Consider the following 23523-nt stretch of genomic DNA (forward strand, 5'->3'; position numbering starts at 1 on the left):
GGAGTAGGATGTGGTGGTACACATCCTTAATCTCACCAAGGCTGAGGCAAAAGGATCACAAGTTCAAGGCCAGCCTCAGTAACATAGTGAGACCCTTTCTCCAAATTAAAAACTGAGAAGGCTAGGGGCACATCTCTGCGGCAAAGCATGTACAAGGCCCTGGTTTCTATTCCCCAGCAACCAAAAGAGAAAGAAAAGCTGGGAAAAAAAGAACCCCTGCAGTCGCAGGGCATGGTCTTACTGAAATTATTGTTCCTTATAATTCCAGGAACAAAAAGAATTTTTTTTTTTTTTTTTGGTACTAGGGGTTGAACTCAGGGGCACTCAGCCACTGAGCCACACCCCCAGCCCTATTTTGTACTTTATTTAGAGACAGGATCTCACTGAGTTGCTTAGCACCTCACTTTTCCTGAGGCTGGCTTTGAATTCATGATCCTCCTGCCTCAGCCTCCTGAGCCGCTGGAATTACAGGCGTGGACCATCACATCCAGCACAAAAGAGAATCTTTAATGTACCACTGTTTTATTTCATTATAAAAAAAATGAGTATTTTTCATGCTTTTTAAAAAAAATATTGATGCCACCACTAACACTAAGAGATTCAGAGAACTTGAGCATAAAATATCTATTTTAGTGAACAGTGACAGAATGAAGCATGAAGGGTTCTGGTAGAAAACTAGCAGGCAGCCTGTCTCTGGTCTTGACACCAAGGACTCTTGTCACTCCTACTTGTCTGCTTCCTCCTTATCTCCAACTTCTCTCCTTTCCCGTCGGTGTTGGAAACACACCCCAGGCCCCGTGTGGACACCATGGGCGCTCAACCAAGCGGGGGAAGAAGGAAGCTGCGCCCCAACCTGCAGTGGAGAGTTAGACCGCTGAGGTAGTCAGCGGCCTGTCACTCTAACAAATACCTGACGTCATCTTTTAAAGAGGAAAGGTTTGCTTTGGCTCACAGTTTTGGAGGTTTTAGTCCAGGCTGGCTGTCCCATTGCTCTTGGGCCAAGGGCCAAGCCAGCACATGATGGCAGGGAGCATGTGGTGAAATAAAACCCCTCACCACGTGGCCTGGAAGTAAATGAGAGGAGGAAGGGATGGGGGCTACCATCCGCTTCAAGGGCACGCCCTCAAGGACCACAAACCTCCTACAAGGCCCCTGCGGTTAACCGCTCTGGCACATCCCAAAGGCACCAAGCTGAGGACCAAGTCTTCAGGACATGGGCCTTTGAGGACATGGGCCTTTGATCCAAATACAGCCCAGGCTTATCAGCTATGTGCTGAAGGGAACAAACAGTGGCCTTACGTCTCCTTTAAGGGGTGGGCGGCAGTAAGAAGCATCCTTCTCAGTAGCACAGTTAAGCGCTTCAAGGGTCCACCTCTAGATCAAAGTTTCCAGAGACATCCAGAAAGAACAAAGACCTATCATAGTTGTTTTTGGTCAAAACATTTGAAATATCTAAGGTCAAAAGAGCAGGGAGAAAAAACTTTTAACGTATTTACTGGAAACATTAGAGGAAGGTAAATGACACGTGATGTCACAGCAGCCAGAAGGGCAGCGGCTGCTGGTGTAACATTAAATCTTTCCTTTTTTTTTTTTTTTGCAGCGCTGGGGATGGAAGTCAGAACCTCGTGCATGCTATGCAAGCACTCTACTACTGAGCCTCACCCCAGCCCCTGCACTAGAATCTTGACTGGGCCTCCACAGGACACAGAGGGACTGGGGTTGAACTCAGGGACCACAGAGCTACATCCCCCCCACCCAAGTCCTTTTTATTTTATTTTGAGACAGGGTCTTACTAAGTTGCTAATTCTCACTAAATTGCTGAGGCTAGCTTCAAACTTGCAATCCTCCTGCCTCAGCCTCCTGATTCACTGGAATTACAGGCATGCACCACTGCACATGGCTTGCTTCATTCTTTATTGAAATATAATTCAGATACAATAAATTCATTTTAAAGCATATGATTCAGTGGGTTGTAGTTTATTTATGGAGTTATACTACATTCACCCCAAAAGAAAGCCTGCACCATCAGCAGTCATTCCCTATTTCTTCCTGCCCTCAGTCCCTGGAAACCATTTGTCTGTTTTTTAGATTCTCCTATTCCAGACATTTCAAATAAATGGAATCGTAAAACATGTGTGGTCTTTTTGGACTGGTTTCTTTCACGAGCATATTTTGGGGTTCATCCTTGTTGCAGCATGTATCAGAACTTCATCCCTTTCATGGCTAAATAATATTCCATTGCAATGGATATACATTTTTCATACCCATTCTTAGCTGGTGAACATTTGGATTGTTAGAATGGGTTGACTCTATTTTTGGTGCTGGGGATTTGAGCCCAGGGCCTTGCCCATCCCAGGCGAGTGCGCTACCACTGAGCACTCTCACTGAGTCTGCACCTTACTTTACCATTCTTAACAGCAAGAACCTTCCCCACCAATCTCTTAGAGGTAAATAGGCTTAATCATTCAGAAGTCACTGAATGATACTGACACTTATTTACCCTCTCTAAATTTTAATTTCCCCATCTAAGAAGTGAACCCATAAGAATACTTAGTTCATAAGATTACTGTACAAATTAAATGTGTTCAAGTAAAGCAGGCAGCTCTTAAGAGGTGCTCTTGAAATACATCCAAATGCTACTAGTTCTTGAGATTAAAATTCTAGACTCTGAGAATACAGCACCTCAATCTCAATTCCTAAAATCTTGACCCAGCTTTGAATTGAAAAACCAGTAAACACTGATCTTGAGAGGAAAAGACCTGAGCATAAAAATGAACCAGGAAAAAGCAAAAACTATAGCAGCAAGATTTTCCTTCTAATTAACCAGCTGCAAGCAGAGCTTATTTCTAACTATAGATCAAGCCTGCCTCCACTTCTCCAAAGATGTGCAATAGAAGGATTTGTCCAAAACTCTCTCCTTTCCTTTATACTCTCAGGCTTTTCCAGTTCTTTCCAATACTAGTGCTTCTTTCTTGGCCCCTTTCCTCTGTCCAGGATTGAGTTACTGTCCGTTCTCCAAAGACCCATGTTGAAAAATAATCAAACAGAAATGAACTTTGCCAAATGACACCAGTACAAAGACAAAGCACAGAAAAATGAGGGGTGGAGAGAAATAGCCTTGGAAGCACAGTGGAATTACAGACTAGTAATAAAAGAGATCAGAAAACTGATCTCATGACCAAACAAGAAGCAAAAAGCACAGGTGACTTGAGGGCGAGGACCGGCCCCGAGTCAGGACTGCCCTGTCTCGGTCCTTGGTACTTTCCCTGGTTATTACCACTCAAATCACTGACTGTTTATAAACTGGGGGGATTTGGAGACGAGAACAGGCAACTGGTAGCCTTCTAAAAAAGATTCTAATTGGAATCTAAGGGAAACACAATCTTCCCTTCCGTTCCCAACTCTCAGAAATTCCAGAATCCATAATAGTCCTAAATGACTCAAAGTCACTCAAAAAGCAGCTCACAGATTTGATCCCAAAGGGAGTTGATGTTCATACATCTGCAACCAACTATCTTACTCATGGAAACATCAGCTCTGAACTCCCAAGTTCAAGATTCAAATCCCAGCTCCTCTATTTCTTGGTTACATGACCTCACACTGATCACTTCACTCAGGTGGTTCTGTTTGTGTTGAATCTATAAGATGGTGGGGTGTGTGACAAAAGCATATATTCAATACCTATTTGGTGAAACCAATATTTTAAACACTAACAACCCATTTCCATGCTGCCTGGCTGTCTCCTTCCCACCCTTCCCAGAGGTCTCTAAATTGGTTGCCAACCCACCAGACTAATTCCAGAAATTGGCATTTGAATTGATTTCAGTGGCACTACAAAAATGCCCTGTTGGAAGAACAGCTTCCTTAAGAAAAAAGAAACCCATTAGTTTGTGGTTTTCAAAAGGGTCTTTAAATGAAAAGTGAAAAGGAGAGAAATCCAAGTTTCCAGAGACATACTACAATGCTTTGCAGTACTTAAAAAACCTACTAGTAGAACAGTATCAACTGAGATTTATGTCTAGCAGGATGCACTCTTCTTGGATAGGTATCCACACTACTCCCTAGGTGACCTCATCCACCTTAACGCTCATCCATACTACAGACCCACAGGTACACCTCCAGCCCAGGCCTCTCACCAGACTTCCGCCTCTAATTGCCCACAATATCTTCACGTGAATTTCTATTAGGTATTCTATGATCAACATGAACAAAACTGAGTCCCCACCCCGCTCCTCCTACAGGCCTCCCCCACAGTAATGACGACTCTCTTCTTCCAGCTGCTCAAGCCAAAGACCTTGGAGTCAGCGCCAGCGCCTCTCTTCCTCTCACACTCAACTCATCCACAAATCCTGCTGCTGTGCTTCAAAACACACTTAGAAGGCATCCGTCACTGAGAGAGTGGCAGAGGCCTCCTCACTTTCTTTCCATCTCTCCTCTGGCTCCCTTCACTTCACACAGTCATCTGAGTGGGTCCAGGAAGAGGCAGGATGAATTGTGTCCACTCCACTCTTCAGAACCCTCCAAGGGACCCGCTGCTCCCCGAGTGGAAACCAACATCCTTCCAATGGCCTACGAAGCTTCTATGACCTGCCCACCTTCCACCCCACACCCAATACCCCCCTGATCTGATCCTGTTCACCCCTCACTCACCCACTCCTCTCCAGCCACCCTGGCTTCCTGGCTGGTTAAAAATCCATCAGGGGGCTGGGGTTGTGGCTCAGTGGCAGAGCGCGTGCCTAGCACGTGTGAGGCACTGGGTTCGATTCTCAGCACTGCATATAAATAAATAAAATAAAGGCCCACAGCCAACTAAAAATATATTTTAAAAGGAAAAAAAAAACCACCAGGTGTGCTCCTTCCTCCCAGCTTTTGAACATGTTCATCCCTTGGCCTGGGCCACTCTGCCCCCATTCAGTCACATTTACATGCTTCGGATCTTAACCGTCACCTTCTCAGATTTTTTTTGGATACTGGGGAGTGACTCCAGCACTTAACCACTGAGCCATAGCCCTGGCCCTTTTTTTAAATAACAGTTTATTACAATTTATTAAAAACATGGGACGCTTCATAAATTTGTGTGTCGTCCTCACACAGTGGCCATGCTAATACCTGGCCCTTTTTTTATTATTATTTTTTAATACTGAGACAGGGTCTCATCAAGTAGCTTAAGGCAGAGCTAAATTACTGAAGCTGGCTTTGAACTTGCAATCCTCCTGCCTCAGCCTCCTGAGTCGCTGGGAATTACAGATGTGCACCACTGCACCTGGCTTCAGAGAAACTTTTCTAAGAACTCTATTTAAAATTGCAACCCCACCCAACATTCCACATCCCTCTTCTCTGCTTTATTACAATATAATAAGCATTTTACTTAGTTATTTCCCTTATTGTGTTCTTCCCCACTAAAATTTAAGAACCACACAGCTAGGCATGGTAGCGCACACTCGTAGTCCCAGTGATTCAGGAGACTGAGGTAGGAGGATCAAACATTTAATTCAGCAATTTAGCAAAAACCTAAGCAACTTACATACAGCCTATCTCAAAATATAAAATGAAAAGGGCTAGGGATTGTAGCTTAGTGGTAAAGTGTCCCTGGGTTCAATTCCCAGTACCAAAAAGAAAATCCAGAAGGATAGAGATTTTTGCCTTTCCTGTGTACTATATATTCCCAGTGTTTAGAACACTGTGCAATAGAAATAAAACAGGAGCCACATAAATTTTCTATGAAACACATTTTAAAAATTAAAAGAAACAGGTGAAATTAACTTTAAGCATATTGTATTTAACCTAATCCATATAAATTTATATGATTTTACCGAATTTTAAAAAATCAGAGACATTTACATTTCTCATGACAAGTCTTCAAAATCTGGTGTGTATTCTATGCTCACAGCATATTGTTCAACAGCCCCATGCGTCCAATGGCCACCATACTGAACAGTTCAACTCCAGTATAAAGTCTGACATAGGGCAGGGACTTATATAATTACTGAATGAAACAGTATTTTCCCCAGAAGAGGGGACGATGGTGTACACAATGATCTGAATGTGTCCCCCAAAGTTCATGTGTTGGAAACTTAATCCCAGTGCAACAGTTTTGAAAGATGGGATGGTTAAGAGGTAACTAGGTCATGAGTGGATTAATGTCATCATGAAAGTGGGTCTCCTATAAAAGTCAGCAGGACACATCCTTTCCCCCCAACACACACACACACACACACACACACACACACACGTGTTCTTTTGCCATGTGATGCCTTCTGCCATGGGATGACAAAGCAAGAAGGCCTTCACCAGATACAGCCTCTTCATCCTGAATATGGACTTCCCAGTCTACAGAACTGGGAGTCAAATAAGGTTCCACTGTTTATAAATTATCCAGTCTATAGTACTCTTTTATAACAGCACAAAATGGACTAAGAAAGTACAGTACAGGATTTTCTAAACTTCAACACATTTACAATCTTTTCAGTGACCTACACTAATTTTTCCATAAAATATACTTTTTATACTTGAAAATTTTTCTAAAATAAAACTTTCTCCTGCTGTTATAAGTAGAACAGAAAAGACCTAGGCTTGAGTTCCTGCTCATTTACTAGCTCTGCAATCTAAAGAAAGGACTTCAGTAAGTCTGTTTTCATTTGTAGAATAAAGGCAATATGCCAACCTTCATGAGATTATGAAGATTAAATGAGATATTAGTATAAGCTCTTTGCATATGGAAAAGTGAGAGACTGAGAAGTTAATCCAAGCCTTTTTCTCATGCCTATCATTTTCACATGGGCCAATAACAGAAAATGGCAAGCTTGTGTGATGAAAGAACAAAAGATCTGAGTTGGAATCCCTTGTTCACCACTTAACAGCTCTATGACTTTTAAAACCTCACTTATTCACCTAACATTGACCAAGTGCCCGCAACATACCAGGCACCAGGCTAGTAGCCAAGGAAGCCAAATAAAATCATGAACCCTGCCCTTAAAGGATATGCAGTCTAGCAGGAAGAAAGACCAGAAGCAATTAATTGTTTAAAAAAAGAAAAAATCAAGTCAGTTCTCATAGGTCTATCTGTTCCTTGTGAAATGAAAAGAACTTAACTCTCAGGGCTGCCACAAAAACTAACTTAAATGTTTGTCAAATACTCCAAAGCCCTGAACTTCTAATACATTTGCAAAGTACTTTTTTCCCACTATATGAAACCCAAAACGACTCTGGCTCCTATGTGTGTTCAGTTTGAACATTCGCTTTAGTTAAAAAGCATTCGTTAAACTAATGTCATTTCTGCAAATTTTCGTAAACATGAATAGAAAGGAGGATGAACAATTTTAACAACTCTTTAACCTCAAAATCATGATCCAGGTCGCAGTTCTGAAGAACACAACACAGACCTCTCAGTCACCCTATCTAGTTACACAGTGTGTCAAGATAAGCAGTCACATGGTAGGAAAAGCTGAATAATTTAAGCCTAAGAAAGCGGAAAAGTCATAAAGCAGTACAGGCTGACACTTCTCTGTCCAAGAGTCCAGCAACCCCTATGTTGCTGAGCTAACACTGGCGTAGGTTAAAAGCCATTTTATGACCAAAGTGCCCACACCTTTTTATTTTTTAGCCTCGAAGATGACCTGATCAGGGAAATTTTTTCAAAGAAATAAGATCCGAAGGGCTAGTTTCCCCAAGAAGTAAAAACCCTACACCAGCAGGACTAAGTGGGTGTGACGAAAGCAAGATGATCAAGATGCTCTGATCCCTCCTGAAGTTTAAAAACTGAATGGGAGCGAAATCAAAGTCGCGGCTAGCAATCGTTTCCAAAGAGGAAGGAAGGAAGAGACTCTCGGAGGAGGGTCAGGCCGCATCTTCCTCCTGACTTCTCCGGGTCGCTCCCTGCCGTACGCCCACTCCCAGGCACCCCTCCCAGCTCGGTCCCAAGTCGCCCTTCCTGGATGCCGATCCCGCCACAAAGCTCGCTCCTCTCCCTTTCGGGTAGCCCTCGCTCCCAGCTGCACCCGCGGCCGCCCAGACGCCCCCTCCGGCGCGGCCCCGCACGGCCCGCGGCGCGCCCACCCCGCTCCGGCGGGAGCCGGGACACCCCTCCTCGGAGGCCGGAACCGCGGCGCCAGGCCCCTCCCACAGGAAGCCGCCGCCCCCCGGCGCCCGGGCCGCGCCGCCCCCGGCCCACCCCGCGCCGCCCGCCGCCCCCGGCCCGCCCCGCGCCCCGCGCCCGCCCCGCGCCCCCCGCGCGGGCGCTCGCTACCTGCCGCGGCCACAGAAGCGGCGCCCAACTCCGCTCCCACTTCCGCCTTCCACCGCCCGCACTCGGGCCGGGTCACGTGACCGCGCGCGGTCACCTGACCCGGAAGAGGCTGGCCGGGCTCACAGGTGCCGGCAACCTAGGCCGGCTGGGGAGCCTATGACCCAAAGGTGATCCTCTTGCCGCTCGAACGTCCCCCTGCGGAAAGGTGTTCTGCTCGGTGGATGATTCCCTGAGCAATCAGGGAAATTGAGGGCCACGGGCTTTACTTAGTTTTTCTGTCATCTCTATGGGGGCGGGTACCATTATTGGCCCCTTGTCACAGGTGAGAGAAGACCTTCCAGTTAAGTCAACAAATACTTGAGCTCCTTTGTAGGGTTGCCAGATAAAATACAGAACATACTTAAAGTTTAATGTCATATAAACAAGAGTGTTAAATGTGTCCTAAGTACTACAAGGGACATATTTATACAAAAGGAAGTATTTACTGATTATATGAAAATCAAACTTAATTATCTTGTGTTTGCATTTGCTAATTCCGGCAACTTTACATCTACTGTGTGTCAAACTTTGTCCTAGGCTCCAGAAACAAAAATCCTCTGTGGCACATCAGCTCTTGTGACAAAAAGCAAAAATTGAAAAACTTCAAAACACCAGACAGGTCCATAAACTACCCTGCCCCACCAAACCAACCCCTTTCACTTTACAGAGTACGTAGACCTGTATGAATTAGTAAAACGTTTTGAATCAACATTCTTTACTGATGGTCTGGGACTCTCAGCTTTGACAAGTTGTATGGGCTCAATTTCTCGCCTTTAGTCACGCTGATTAAAATTAATACTAATCTCCCAAGTGTGGTGGTTCATGCTATGATCCCAGCTGTTTGAGAGATTGAGGCAGAAGAATCCAAAGTTCAAGGCCAGTCAGGCAACTTGAACACTCTCTCACAATAAAATTTGAAATGGGGGGCTCTGGGGATCTAGCTTTGTGGTGGAACACTTGCCTAGCATGTGTAAGGCCTAGGGTTTGATTCCCAGTACTGCAAAAAAAAAAAAAAAAATTTAAATTTAAGGAACTGGGGATATAACTCGGTTGGTAGAGTGCTTGCCTTGCAAGCATAAGGCCCTGGGTTCAATCCCCAGCACTGCAAGAAAAAAAAACTTAATTAGTCTTAAGGACTGCATATTAATTATTCCATAACTTTTGGGTCTTCAAGTTTGGATGCCTCCTAATTACTTGTTAAACTTTTTTAAGTGACTATAATTTTGGTAGTGGTGTTTTTTGACATCTCTTTGCCTTGTAAAAGGCCACAAACTTCAAAAAATTGTCCCAGGGAGCTGGAAGTTGTAGCAACACGCCTGTAATCCCAGCAACTAGGGAGGCTAAGGCAGGAGGATTTCAAGTTCAAGGCCAGCCTCAGCAACTTAGACCCTGTCTCAAAATTTTAAAAAAAATTTTAAAGGGCTAGGGATGTTGCTCAGTGGTTAAGTGCCCCTTGGTTCAATCCCTGGTGGAAAAAATAGAAACTCTCCCCAGATACCCCGTGCTACCCAGAAGTATTACCCTTAATTCCCTGTACACTCCTTGAAACTTCACACCTTAGTGCTTTTGCCCTGGTAGTGCTTCAAGATCAAATTTCAAATTCAAAAACTCTGAAGGTGCCCCTAGATATTGCACAAATTATCAATTTGCTCTTGACTGTTATATAAGCTTAACCCTAATGGTGTTAGCTCTCAGTACATGTTTGTTGAATAAATGGGAGTCCCAAGGCTTTGGGAGGCATTTAGAATGTTAAAGGGAAACAGAAAAGGGATTAAAATGCTACAAAAAAGTACTACCGAAGTTACTAAGTGCCAAGAAATCTTTTTAAGTATTCTTAGTGTTTACTAGAAAATAGCTCAAAGTCTGAAATTTCTTTCCCAGATTATCCATCTAAAGCAGTAGTTCTCAAAACATGGCTTCTGAGTTGAGAATGTAGCTCAGTGGTGGAGCACTTGCCTAGCCTGCACAAGACCCAGGTTCAAGCCCCAGCACCAAAGGAAGTAAATAACAAGGTAGCTCTCCAATGTGGCTCCCAGGTCAATAGCATCAGCATCAGCATCCCCTGAAACTTACCAGAATTGCAAACTTTCTGGTCTTGCCAAGACCTTCTAAATCCAAAACTGAGGATGGGGCCCAGTAATCGTCTCACAAGCTCTCCAGGTGATTCTGATGCATACTCAAGTTTGAGAATCACAAACCTAGATTGTTCTTTAGCATTTATAGTGATACCTGCCAACTTCAATAAATCTCCTTCATTAGGGAGTCCAGTTCCCACATCTTCCCTCCACTTTTAGGTCAATGTGGATGATCAATGGGGGAAGGAGAAAGTAGAGAAAGCAAACAGTAAGTGTTGAAGGAATTTTATTTTCTGGGAAAAAGATAAAAACTTGATTAGAGTAATGGGAATGGATGTGGAAGGGATCCAGATACCACAAACATTTCAGAGTGGCGTCAACACAATGTACTGAGAGCACTGAGTACTGGTTGAGAGTGAGGGTGGAGATGAGGATGACTCAGAGATTCTTACCTTGAATGCTTTGGTTGATAATGCCTTTAATAAAAAATAATTTAAAAAAGAGACTCGAACAAGCATAGAAAGCTTGAGGGGCACAGATAATTATCTCAGTTTAAACCTTCCTCCTGAGTGAAGATGCCAGAAGTTTTCAGATGGAAGTTCCAAGAAAAGGAGGGCTGGGAAATAAGACAGGGATTGGACAAAGGATTTGGGAGGAGTACACCAGGTGTCTTGATGCACATCTTATAATCCCAGCAACTGGAGAGGCTGAGACAGGATGTCAAGTTTGAGCACAGTCTGGGTAACTCAGCAAGACCTTGTCTCAGAAATAAAGATAAATAAATAAAATAAAAAAGGGCTGGGGATATAGCTCAGTGGTAGAGTGCTCCTGGCTTCAATCCCCAGTACTGCAAACAAAAAGAGAGGGGGGGGGGCAAAGAAGGAGGAGAAGATGATGATTTGGGAATAGAGTCCTCACAATGTGATCATTGAAGCCTTGGAGATAGATAGTATCGCTGAAGCAGAGTGCATATATAAACAAAAATGCCCAGATAGTTCTATGGGGAGTACCTTGGTTGCAAGACAAGAAGAGAGTCAAATGAAAGAGGGTGAAATCCATCCAAGAGGAAAAGAGACCAGGATCACAAGATAATTAGCCAAAGGAGGCAAAGCAAAACAATCCAGAAAAAGGAGGTGATCAGCAATGTCAAATCCTGCAGATAAATTGGGAAAGCTGAAAAATAAAAAACAAAATAGGATATGGTAGAAAACTGGAAATCACCTTCAGCTGCACTGTTTTAGGGTAGTAGCACAAGTAGGCGCTAGAGGCTGAAGAGACTTGAGAGCTAAGAAAGGAGACAGAAAAATTTGGGGGAAGGAAAAGGGATGTGGGTATTTGCTGATGGATACCATCAGGGCACCAATGGACTTTTGAGGTAGGACAGATAAATCACAGGTGAGGGATAAGATTGCAGTGGAAACCTGAGGAAGAGATTGGGGACAAAGATAGACCATACAAACTCAAGTCAACATTCAGCTAAAATTGATGGCATGTATTAGGCCAGCTCATAATTATGGACTCTCCAATAATGAAAGGAAATGTGGAGGCAATTACCCCTTCCATTCAATTCAGTAATAAATTATTTTCTAACAAATTCTGTGCCTTGCTTAGGGAAAAGAGATGAGGATATTAGGATAAATAAGACATAGACCCTGAATCCAAGGTGCTCAAAAGGAAGCGGGGGTACATAAACACTGGCCATACAGCATAATTGATGAGAAAGTATCTCCAAGTCAGTCTGTTTGAGGGTTACCTGGGTTACCTGGTTACCACCACCTCCTAGGTAAATTATCTGAGCCTCTTGGCCTTAAGTAGTTATCACTTGTCTGTAAAATAGTACTTATTTCATAGGATTGTTATGATTAAATTAGGTTGCCTGTTGACTGATTTTTATATAAACAGGTTTTACTTTAAAAATTTAAGAAGGTACTCTTGGGTGCAGTGGCTTACACCTGTAATCCCAGGGATTGGGGAGGCTGAGGCAGGAAGATTGCCAAGTTCAAAACCAACCTCAGCAATTTAGCAAAGCCCTGAGCAACTTACTGAGACCCTGTCTCAGAGTAAAAAGGGCTGGAGTTGTGGCTCAGTGGTGGATGGATGTTGAGATTTCCTCAATTGTTCCTTCCCTCAAAACCCAAGATTGAACTACTCCTCCCACATCTCCCTGTCTGAGCTGGAGGAGTCACTGCGCACGCGCACGGGAAACACTGAGCCGGGCCCGGTCGCCAGGGGGCGCTGTTAAGTCGTGGCAGCTCCTCCCGGTTCCCGGAGGCCTGGATTGAGACGTAGGGGCGGACGCAAGCTCCTGCGCACGCGCGTTGCGTACCCGTCCTTCCAACATGGCGCCGGTGGAGCACGTTGTGGCAGATGCTGGGGCTTTTCTACGGGACGCGGCACTGCAGGTACAGGGAGTTCCAGCCCCTCCGGGGGGTCTGGGCTGGCAGGCCCTGAGGAAGCGCACGGGACCGGGAGGTGCGGGAGAGTGTGAGCTGGCATGGTTTCCCTGCAGGACATCGGGAAGAACATCTACACCATCCGGGAGGTGGTCAGCGAGATTCGGGACAAGGCCACGCGCCGGCGGCTCGCCGTCTTGCCCTACGAGCTGCGGTTCAAACAGCCCTTCCCTGAGTATGTGCGGCTGGGTGAGTGCCTCTGCCCCAGCACCGTCGGCGAAGCCGGGGACCAGGGTGCACACTGGACCTGCCTGGGTGCGAGTTGCGTGCGGGTCTGGTTGCTCTGTCAGAGCTTTTGACCTAGAGACAGCACGTTCTAGATCCTTGTGAGAGAGGCCTCCGAGGCCTAACTCTTCCTAGGCCTTGCCACTACCTAGACCTGTGCTCTCGGATATGTCACCCAGACTATGTCTCAATTGTAAAACAGTAATAATAGCACCTTCCACCAAGGTTGCTGTGGACGTTAAATGGGGATTGTCACTTGGCACTGTGTCCAGCACTTTGTTAGCATGCATTAAATTAATTTGGATTCCAAATAGAAGATGGTAGATGGCTTGCAGGAAAGGCTGTCAGTGGTTGGAAGTGTTTTAGGTTAGAGACTGCCAATAGAGTTGCTGGCTACTCTGCTTGTTTGTTACGTCCCCCAGTTTACTAGCTGTGAGATCTTTGCAAAGTTACTTAATCTTTCTGAGATTAATAGTACTTAGTAGGATTTGGTTGAGAATGAAATTAACATGTAAAGCTTTCAACATAGCGTCTGGTACACAGTAAGTGCACGATAAATTGTAGTTGCTCTTAATTTATCTTTTTTAGGAAATGTGAGCAATGTGCTGTTCTTTGTGCTGTTGTAGCAGAATACATCTCTATTAGCAGAATATTGTGTTTTGTCAATCAGCATATACAGTAGTAATAGCTGGCATTTACTATGTATTCAGCATACTGTAATTATTTTTTTAAAATTGACTCTTTGTTACAAACAATCCAGTATTTTTGTTTCATCATAGATCATTATATTAATATCAGAGAATTTTAGAGCTGGGAGAGAAGAGGGCTTACTAATTAATGCCAAAGCTTCAGGTTGGGCACAGTGGTGCATGCCTGTAATCCCAGTGACTTGAGAGGCTGAGGCAGGAAGATCACAGGTCCCAAGGCCAGCCTCAGCAATGTAGTCCCTATCTCAAAAAAATAAAAAGTGGTAGAGTACTCCTGGGTTAAATCCCAAGTACCACAAAAATAATGGTAATACCAAAACTTCAATAAGGAATTCTAATCGTGGACAAATATGATGCTAACTTTCAGTGAGTTTCTATTAACTTTCTTCTGGTCCTTCATCTGTGCTTGATAAGTATGTTACAATAAACCTAACTGGCCTGAATCTTGGTAGAGAACACAAATTTCTCAACTGTAAGTAGAAAAAGGTTGGAAAATGGATGAAAATGTTGGCATTTTTATGGGATCATGATCTTTCTCAATTCTTCTGGTACTCACTGTGGTTACCCAAGGTTCTGTTGTTTTTTTGCCCCTAACTGATGTTGTCAATCTCTTGTTTACAGTGACTGAGTTTTCAAAGAAAACCGGAGACTATCCCAGTCTCTCTGCCACAGATATTCAGGTGCTGGCACTCACTTACCAGTTGGAAGCAGAGTTTGTTGGGGTGTCTCACCTAAAACAAGAACCAGAAAAGGTAAATCAGGAAGGTTGGGGGTTTATTTCTTTATTTTTATTATTATTTTATTCTGGGATCTGTCAGATATATATAAGTAGAGGGGATAGTGTAATGAAGCTTGTATTCTTGTCATGCTCCTTTGTAGTTATCGTCTCATGGCTAGCCTGTTTTCGTTTATACTGAGCCATTGCACTGAGTATTTTGATCTCAGACATCACATGTTACTCTTAGGTATTTACTCTTAGGTATTTGTTCATATGTCTCTAGATACATGTACTCTTAAAAAACATTATAAAAAATAGCCGAGGAGCCATCATTACATCTGCACAACATGAGTAGTAACCCTAACGTTGTTGACTATGCAATCATTAGTAGTTTGCTTGGGTCTAGATTCATGTAAAGGGTTCATACATAGCAGTTAGCAAAAGTATCTCATCATCTTGATCTGTAGTTGACTGGAAGGTAGTTAAATTTGGAAAATACAAAGAGTGAAACTCTTATTTTTTATTGTTTTGCTTATTTTAATAAACTTCTTTCTGGAAGTAAAAAAGGAGCACGAAGTACTTGCCATTTCTTTCAGTACTCGCTACCTTCAAAACTGTAGGATCCTGCTGGGCATGCGGTGGCCTATGCCTGAAATCCACCAGCTCAGGAGGCTGAGGCAGGAGCAGCACAAGTTCAAAGCCAGACTCAGAAAAGTGAGGTGCTAAGCCACTCAGTGAGACCCTGTCTCTAAATATAATACAAAATGGGGCTAGGGATGTGGCTCAGTGGTAGAGTGCCCTGGTACCCCCCCCCCAAAAAAAAAAAACAAAAAAAACTGTAGGATCCTGTTGAGCTTGTAGGGACGTGGTTAGGTTGAAGAGAGTGATGCTAGATGTGTCCTGGGTCCCATTACTTCTTTCCAGGATTTGGGAAGCCAAATAAGGAACAATAATAATCTCTTTCTAATGGTGTTGGCAAAGAACTGCTGGATCTCCTCTATCTAAAGCCGTTAAGACTGTGATGTGTGCACATTTGTACCCTAGTCAGAACTGTCCTCACTTGTTTTCAACAGGTTTAGAGTTCCCCCATCCAAAGTCTAAAATCCAAAACTACATACTACATACACATTTTGGCAGGATGTTGGTGAAGGGAATAGTTTTTATTAGTTTTATATAAACTCTGACTCTGATTTTCTGAACACAGTGTAGCTGGTTGGCATCTATCAACCTCTGGTTTATTTTACTTTATTTTTATTTTTTGTCCTGCTGGGGATTGAACCCAGGACATTATCCATACTATAAAAGCGTTCTACCCCTGAGCTACATTCCCAATCCCACCTATAATTTCTAAAAAGTATCCTTTACTACAGCATTTGGCAAAGAATTACATGTTGCATATCAAAAGCTTTAAAGCAGCATGTCCTTTGTCCGAGCAATTTTACCCTAAGGCCTTTATGTTAATGATACTTCCAAATTTTACAGGTAATGATGTTTGTTGCAGCTCTGTATATAATGATTAAAAAACAAGAGACCTGTACCAGGCTTGGTAGCACCCACCTGAATCCCAGCTACTCAAGAGGCCAAGGCAGGAGGATCACAAGTTCAAGGTCAGCCTGGGCAACTTAGCCAGACCCTGTCTCAAAATAGAATTTTTAAAAGGACTGGAAATGTAATTCAGTGGATAGAATACTTGCCTCACATGCTCAAAACCCTGGGTTGAATCCCCAGTAAACCAAAAGAAAAAAGAAGTGTCCCGAAGTACTCATTTAGTGGTACTAAGAAAACTAAATATTGTTTTCTTATTTTCTCTTTTTTTAATGTTTTCCCTTTTTGGTACTGGGCATTGAACCCAGAGATGCTTTACCACAGAGCTACACCTCCAGCCCTTTTTAGCTTAATTTTGGGACAGGGTCTCACTGAATTGCCAAGGCGTCCTCAAACTTGCAGTCTTCCTGCTTCAGCCTCCCAAGTTTCTGGATCACAGACCTGTGCTACCACACCTGGCTAATGTTAAGATACCTTTGACATTTATAACCAGGAGGAAATGATAGTAGTTTTTCTCATTAATTTTTTTTTTTTTTTTTTTAATGTGTATGCGCACACCAGAGATTAACCCAGGAACACTTAACCACTGAGCTGCATCCCCAGCCCTTTTTTATATTTTATTTGTCTCACTGAGTTGTTGAGGCTGGCTTTGAACTTGTGATGTTCCTACCTCAGCCTCCTGAGCCACTGGGATTACAGCATGTGCCACTGTGCCCAGCTCTGATTACCTTTCTTTTTTTTTTTTTTAAAGGTTAAAGTGAGCTCCTCTACTCAGCACCCAGAAACTCCTCTTCACATTTCTGGTTTCCATCTGCCCTCCAAGGTAACTCCTTAGATGAGCCCTGTTCCTCCAGCTCTTTGCTGCCACTTGTCACAACAGCACAGTTTTTCTAGCTCTGTGTAATCTGACTTGTATGTCATAGTTTCACCTCTAACTCCATTTTCACATTTTTTCATTGTTTTTTTTTTTTTTTAAATCTTAGCCCAAACCCCCGCAAGAAAAGGTAGATCATAGACACCCAGCTGATGAACCTGAGAACCTCAAATTCAGTTCCTTTATGTTCTGGAGGAACCCGCTGCCTAATATTGATAGTGAACTACAGGAGCTGCTGGTAAGGCCCTGACTCAAAATTTCTTCCCAGCGACAATGCAGATTCTCCCCACCGCTCCTGTGGGCTTTAGTTTGTGGATTCTGTTGATGTTTCAGACTGACAGAGAGGAGGAGGAGGAGGAGGAGGAGGGATTTGAAGAAAGGGAAGATGAAGACAGTGATGACGGGGGTGGGTGGATAACCCCCAGCAACATCAAGCAGATCCAGCAGGAGCTGGAACAGTGCGATGTCCCCAAGGATGTGCGTGTTGGCTGTGTGACTACAGACTTTGCCATGCAGGTAGGTAGAATGGTAGGCCTGTCACCAGCAACAGTGCTGTGGAGATTGGTGATGTGTTCAGAGCTGCCTTTGTGTACTGCCAATTTTCCTGGTTCTAGAAACTTCGCCTGTGCTCTTTGGTAATTGCGAATTTTGCTTGAAGGCCACAATCATAGCATATAGTGGCAAAATTTGTGTAGTACGTTAAATTTTTAATCTTTACACTTCATAGGCAGGGGACTGGCATTGTGGCTCAGTAGTAGATTGCTTTCCTAGCACGTGTGAGACCCTGGGTTCAATCCTCAGCATCACATAAAAAGATAAACAAAATAAAGATATTGTGTCCACTTACAACTAAAAAATACCCTTTTTTTTTTTTGAACAAGATTCACAGTCATTTGGTGCTTTCTTCTCAGTCATGTGTAGTTCTAGACTCAATTAGGCATGTGGAGAAGGTAGCCAGGAGAATATTTTCCCTGACAAAATAAAGGTCTCTGTTGAGAGGCTTGCTCGTGATGAGCGCGGGCTCCAGTACTTGCAACTAGAGAGAAACCTGGGTCCTCTCTGTATCAAGGCGAGCCAAGCCCACTTCCCTTAGCAGAAGTCACAGATCATGAGCCAAATCAGGGTGTGCAGAGTTCACTTAACTGGTTACAAAGTCATCATTAAAACTTGTTTAACTTGTGGGTTGCAGAATGTCCTGCTGCAGATGGGGCTGCACGTGCTGGCAGTGAACGGCATGCTGATCCGGGAGGCCCGGAGCTACATTTTGCGCTGTCACGGCTGTTTCAAGTAGGTGGCTGATAATCGAGCCAGGGCCCCTCTGTTAAACACGGTCTTCCTACCTCTACTAGCTACTTCCTGAAAGAGAACCCTGTGCCATGAGTCTTCTCCTTCCACTTCGTCATTCCTGTGTGGGCTGTTTTCTGCTTCCACCAGTTCCCTGAAGCCCCTGCAACAGGTTACCCTGACCTCCCACTTTATCTCAGCGACATAGTGTTAAGGATGTAAGTTTTGGAACAAAGAACATTGATTCTCTAGAGATATGTACCGAAACATTTGTGGATGGAATGTCTAGGATTTGCTTTGAAATAATACTCAAGTGGAAAGAGCAAGTAGGAGTGGAGATGAAATGAGATGAGCCATCAGTTAATAGTCAGTGATGAGTACGTGGAAGTGCATTTTGCTCTTCTGTCTGCGTCTACGCCTGAAATTTTTCTATTTGAAGGAAAAAAAAAAAAAGTGGACTCTGAACCCAGAGTATGTGGGTTACATCCAGATCCCTTCTGTTACCCGTGTGATTTTTCAAATTTGGTTACCTTCTCTGTGCATCAGATTCCTCTTAAAGAAAATTGAAAGGGTTGTGAGGAACTAGGAAGATAAATCCTTTGAAGGATTTGGCAAGGTATTTGGCACATTGGAAGTGCTCCCTTCAGGTGAACTGTAGCTTATTGACTGCTCCTTTCTCTTCACTTCTTTCCAGGCTCAGGTTGTGCTTCCTGTGGTGGGGCTGGTGTTCTTTGGGCAGGCCCTGGGTTCTGGCTGGAGTAGAAGGGACTTGATCTCACCCTGTCTGTGGAAGTGTGGCCCCGGGACTTAGCCTGGGCCAGCTTCTAGCCATCCCACATCTGTCATCTTGCTCTGGTCATCTTGCAGATTGTGTGGAGCCCCATGTCGCAGAGGCCTTTGGGGACAGTTCTGGAGCATCGAGGCTTCTCTCACCAGGGCCCCAAAGCTGCCACACTGGGGAGTTACCTGGGTGTGACCTTGTTTCCCTAAGGCTTAAAAATAACCCCTCCCTGAAGGCCCAGGGGTCCAGCCTGCCACCATCCTTGCAGTTCTGCTGGGAACTTAAGCCACTCCTCAGAGTTGCCCATGCGTTCTTCTGCCCTTACTATAGTTTTCCTGTCTCCTCATACTGAAGGTACCAGGCTTGTGAGAGCAAAGCTCCTTGCTTCATAAAAACCCATTTCCCCACTATCCTTTGTACAAAAGCCCTTATTCCCCAAATTTAACCCTCATTCTTAGAAATGCTCGGAAATACTTGTGAGATTATTACAATGACTAGACAGTTTCTTAGACAGAATAGTTAGTTCCAGCATCTGTAGAGGCACTTGGTCCACTCGGGATACTGCAGATAAGGGAACTGGCTTCTCCAGCCAGTTCATACAGCTCTCATCAGACCATCAGGAGTTGGTGGGGGAACCCCGAGAGACAGGAATGTGGGCTCCTGCCTGGCCCTTGACAATAGCAGCTCTTACTGTCTGGGGTCCTCCTTGGGAGCTTGAGTGGACAGGAGGAGGCCAGGCCTCAGGGTCTGCCTTCAGCACCCACACCCATCAACCATGATGGGTTATACAGTGTTTCCTCTGTGATTCATTAATAAGTTCTTGCCACCTCCTGGGTTAACGCCCAAGGCTGACATTTGGGGACAAGGTGGGTTAAAGCTGAGATAATATGCACCTTGAAAAAGAATAGCAATGTCAAGAGCTGTCATTTTGCAGTCAGACTGCCTGGGTTACTAGCCATGTGACTTTCAGCAGGGTGCCTTAGCTTGCCTCAGTTTCCTGGTCTGTGAAATCAAGGTAGTACTGACTTCCTAGGATTCTTTTGGTGTTAGACTTGGAGGACAGTACCTGGCAATGTTCAGGAAAAGTTCTTCTTAATGCAACAACATCCTGCTGGTTTCACGGTGGCTTGGTGACTTGCTCCTGTAGCGTTTGCCTTTCCCCCTGAGGAAGACAGCAGCTTTTCACTTACATCTTCATTTAGCAGGAGGCCAGTGGCCTTTGTTTTTACCACGGCAAGAATAATGTGGTTTAGCCTTCTCTCCATTTTGTTACTTCCTCCTCTGAGGCCTGCGGCTCACCTTGTGCGCTGGGGTTGAGTTGCTGCCTGTGCCGCCAGCACACAGTCTCTCCTTTTGGGTCTCCCAGGACAACGTCTGACATGAGCCGAGTGTTCTGCGCACATTGTGGGAACAAGACGCTGAAGAAAGTGTCTGTGACGGTCAGTGACGATGGCACCCTGCACATGCACTTCTCCCGCAACCCCAAGGTGCTGAATCCTCGAGGCCTCCGGGTGAGTGGCTCGTTCCCCATTCCCCTGACCAGAATAGCATGACCAGTGGACGAGAAAAAGCCAGTCCAGCCGTGACCAAGAGATAGAGGCTGAAAGCCTGTGATCCAGGGCTCCGTGGGCAGAGTGTGCTCTTGCTGGGCATTTCTTAGGGAGTTTGCAGTCTGATAAGTAACTGCCAGTGGGCCGGGGAGATAGCTCAGTTGGTAGCGTGCTTGCCTCGCAAAACGAGGCCCTGGGTTCAATCCTCAGCACCGCAAAAAAAAAAAAAAAAAGTAGCAGTGACTCCACGCCCTGAGTGCTAAGGGGGCCACGTGACAGATCCTTGAACACAGAGGAGGCCGGTGCAGGAGTTGGGGGATGGACACAATCTACAGAAGCCCCATGAGGTGGGACAGAAGGAGAGAGTGCAGCCCAGCATGGGAGAAAGGCCAGGGTTGGAGACACAGCAGCCTCGGGTTTATTGCAAGGAGATCCAGAGAGGTGGATTAAGAGGTGGGGAGCACAGGAGTGAAGGCCACCTGACACCAGTGTCCCCCAAGCAGCAAATGTGCCACTAGGACATGAGGAGGGTGTTTAAACTTTTGTTTTGAAGTAATTTTAGATTTATAGTTAAGTTGGAAAACTGGATGCAGAAGTGTACGTTTTTATATCTGTACTGTGGTTATATACTGGTTATGTACTGTACTGTCGTTCTTTTAAGGGTAAAGGGCCATTATGTGTATACTTTCAGATACTTCAGAAAAAGATGGATGTATATTTAGAAAGAGGATGATAGAGCAGATATAGTTAAAGATTAACAGACATCTAGGTAAAGGGAGAATGTTAATTTTCTGCAGTATTTTGCAACTTTTAAAAATTATGCAATATGGAGATTGAACCTGGGGATGCTGTACCGCTGAACTATACCCCCCAGCCCTTGTTTTATTTTTAGTTTGTGACAGGGTCTCACTACGTTGCCCAGACTGGACTCAAACCTATGATCATCCAGCCTCACCCTCCAGAGTAGTTGGGATTCAGGTGTCACCATGACTCCTGGCACTTGAGTCCCTTTTAAACTAGAGTCATTTCTCAAATCATTTATCCTTCATGACCTTGATATTCCCCTCCATTGGATTTGTCTGATATTGTTCATGGTTAGTTCCAGGCTACGCGTTGGTCAGGAATACCCCAAAAGTAATGTTATTGTGTTCTCAGTGCATTATAGCGGGCAGTACATTAGTTGCATAGTTTACTAGCGATGTTAACTTTTAATCACATGGTCAATCACATGGTTAAGGTAGTTTCTTATAGATAATTATATATATATATTTTTTTAGTTGTAGATGGACATAATACCTTTATTTTATTTATTTATCTTCATGTGGTATTGAGGATTGAACCCAGGGCCTCACACATGCTAGGCAAGCGCTCTACCACTCAGCCCCAGCCCTAGCCCCAGCCCCGGCTCCCTGTTTTGACAGCTGTCTCTCTTTCTTGCAGTACTCACTTCCCACGCCCAAAGGGGGCAAATATGCCGTCAACCCCCACCTGACTGAGGATCAGCGCTTCCCTCAGCTGCGACTTTCGCGCAAGGCCAGGCAGAAGACCGACGTGTTTGCTCCTGACTACATAGCCGGGGTCTCTCCCTTTGCAGAGAATGACATCTCCAGCCGCTCAGCCACTCTGCAGGTCCGGGACAGCACCTTGGGAGCTGGGCGGAGACGATTAAATCCCAATGCTTCCAGAAAGAAGTTTGTGAAGAAAAGGTGAAGGGGAGCTGCTGCAGGCAGACTCTTAGGGTGCAGTTGCTGAGGAGCTCTGGTGGCTCATTCCCCCAGCTGTGCTGTCCCCAGAGCCATCTGGGTGGAAACGTTAGCACGAGCTTCGCACTGCTGCTGCATGATTCCCAGTGTTACGCGGGGTTTGTGGTGGGACTGGCCATCCCGTGGCCTCAGCATCCAAAGAGCCGGAACTTCTGCCCTGTGAGTGGAAATTGATGAAAACAGAAAGAGCAATGCCCAGGAACAAATTTTAAACCTTTAAAGAAGGGAATTTCCAAATGGGACTATTTTTCTAATAAATGTGACTGCAAGCTTCTGTGCAGTGAACCAGCTCTTGCATCCTAGGGAATGTGAAGGCTGACAAGCTGTATGTGTAAGGATTAAGAGTCTAGATTTATCTTTTTGCCAAATATTATAATAAATATTCCACAGGAAAACTAAGCACTGCCTCTTTTTAACCTCTATTTTGGAAAATTTCAGTCATTCAGAAAAGTTCATGGTGGTGAACTGGCGGCCTTTCACCTGGAGTCACACGTCCTTGACATCTCGTCCCACTTGCTCTTTCAGTGTCTCCCGGGCAAAGGATGGTGTTTTACCCCTAAGAAGCTCTCGCTTATCAAATTCAAGGTAGTTAACATTGGTAAACTTATTTAATGAACAGTCAGCACTGAAAATCACTGTCACTCCGATCAGGTACTTCTTCTTATCAGTTGCTGGCACTCCATTGTGAAAAGCTGCACATTCAGGCATTTAGCCATGTTGCAGTGCCTACGCTAAGTACTTTAGCCCCTTTAATCCATCAGATGCATTTACAGCATGGGTGCTGCTACCTCCCGCAGCCCTGGGCCATATGGGTTAAATGACTTGTCCAAATAGATTTGTCAGTGCCCGGGTCAAGATTTCAGTTTAGTTCATTGTGCTTTCAAGCAACAAATGCCAATAAGATAACACTTTCGATGTACGACTCTCATGCATTTGATGCCATCCTAGGTGGATGACGCCCACCTAGATCCCAGAGTGCTGGAGGAAAGATACCTAGTCGTTAGAACCTGGGGCATGGCCACACCTGCCTTTGCCATGTCTCATACTGGTAAGTCAAACATACAGAAAATTAGGGTGATATTAGATATAACAGCTTCATTATGTCTTACTCTTTCACTGTTTAGTACAACATTCCAGATACCAAAAGTTTCTGAGTTTCAAAGAAAAAATTGAAAACCTTTAGATTACAAAGGAAAAAACTGAAAAACAGATTGAGGAAGGAGAATTTGCATGCTTTTAAAATATACCTCTGGGGGAAGGCAGT

General features: G+C 44.5%; 2 protein-coding genes across 3 annotated transcripts in view; one reads left to right on the forward strand and one right to left on the reverse strand.

Annotated features, from left to right (window-relative positions):
* Wwp2 (WW domain containing E3 ubiquitin protein ligase 2) overlaps window positions 1-8340 on the reverse strand; it is a 133248-nt gene extending 124908 nt beyond the window's left edge. Inside the window, exon 1 of the mRNA XM_047528030.1 lies at window positions 8246-8340. The gene's annotated coding sequence lies outside the window, so the exon portion shown is untranslated. The remainder of the gene's footprint in view (window positions 1-8245) is intronic.
* Window positions 8341-12657: 4317 nt separating this feature from the next.
* On the forward strand, window positions 12658-22658 carry Nob1 (NIN1 (RPN12) binding protein 1 homolog). Of its 2 annotated transcripts, none has more exons than XM_047528693.1 (9): window positions 12658-12761; window positions 12869-13067; window positions 14366-14496; window positions 16759-16830; window positions 16991-17119; window positions 17215-17397; window positions 18071-18168; window positions 20313-20457; window positions 21937-22658. In XM_047528693.1, the coding sequence occupies exons 1-9, from the start codon at window positions 12699-12701 to the stop codon at window positions 22204-22206; spliced, it is 1290 nt and encodes a 429-aa protein (XP_047384649.1). In that variant the 5' UTR covers window positions 12658-12698; the 3' UTR covers window positions 22207-22658. The 2 variants fall into 2 exon arrangements, with proteins under 2 accessions (XP_047384649.1, XP_047384650.1); XM_047528694.1 differs by having other exon boundaries at window positions 12869-13001.
* Window positions 22659-23523: the final 865 nt, after the last annotated feature.

The sequence above is a fragment of the Sciurus carolinensis genome, chromosome 16 (genome assembly GCF_902686445.1).
Source record: "Sciurus carolinensis chromosome 16, mSciCar1.2, whole genome shotgun sequence".
Taxonomy (NCBI): Eukaryota; Metazoa; Chordata; class Mammalia; order Rodentia; family Sciuridae; genus Sciurus; species Sciurus carolinensis.

Coding starts and splice junctions, on each gene's coding strand:
- Nob1 (XM_047528693.1), top strand. CDS start 12,699: ATGGCGCCGGTGGAGCACGTTGTGGCAGATGCTGGGGCTTTTCTACGG. Junction 12,762..12,868: donor TACGGGACGCGGCACTGCAG/GTACAGGGAGTT, acceptor GTTTCCCTGCAG/GACATCGGGAAGAACATCTA. Junction 13,068..14,365: donor TGCACACTGGACCTGCCTGG/GTGCGAGTTGCG, acceptor TCTTGTTTACAG/TGACTGAGTTTTCAAAGAAA.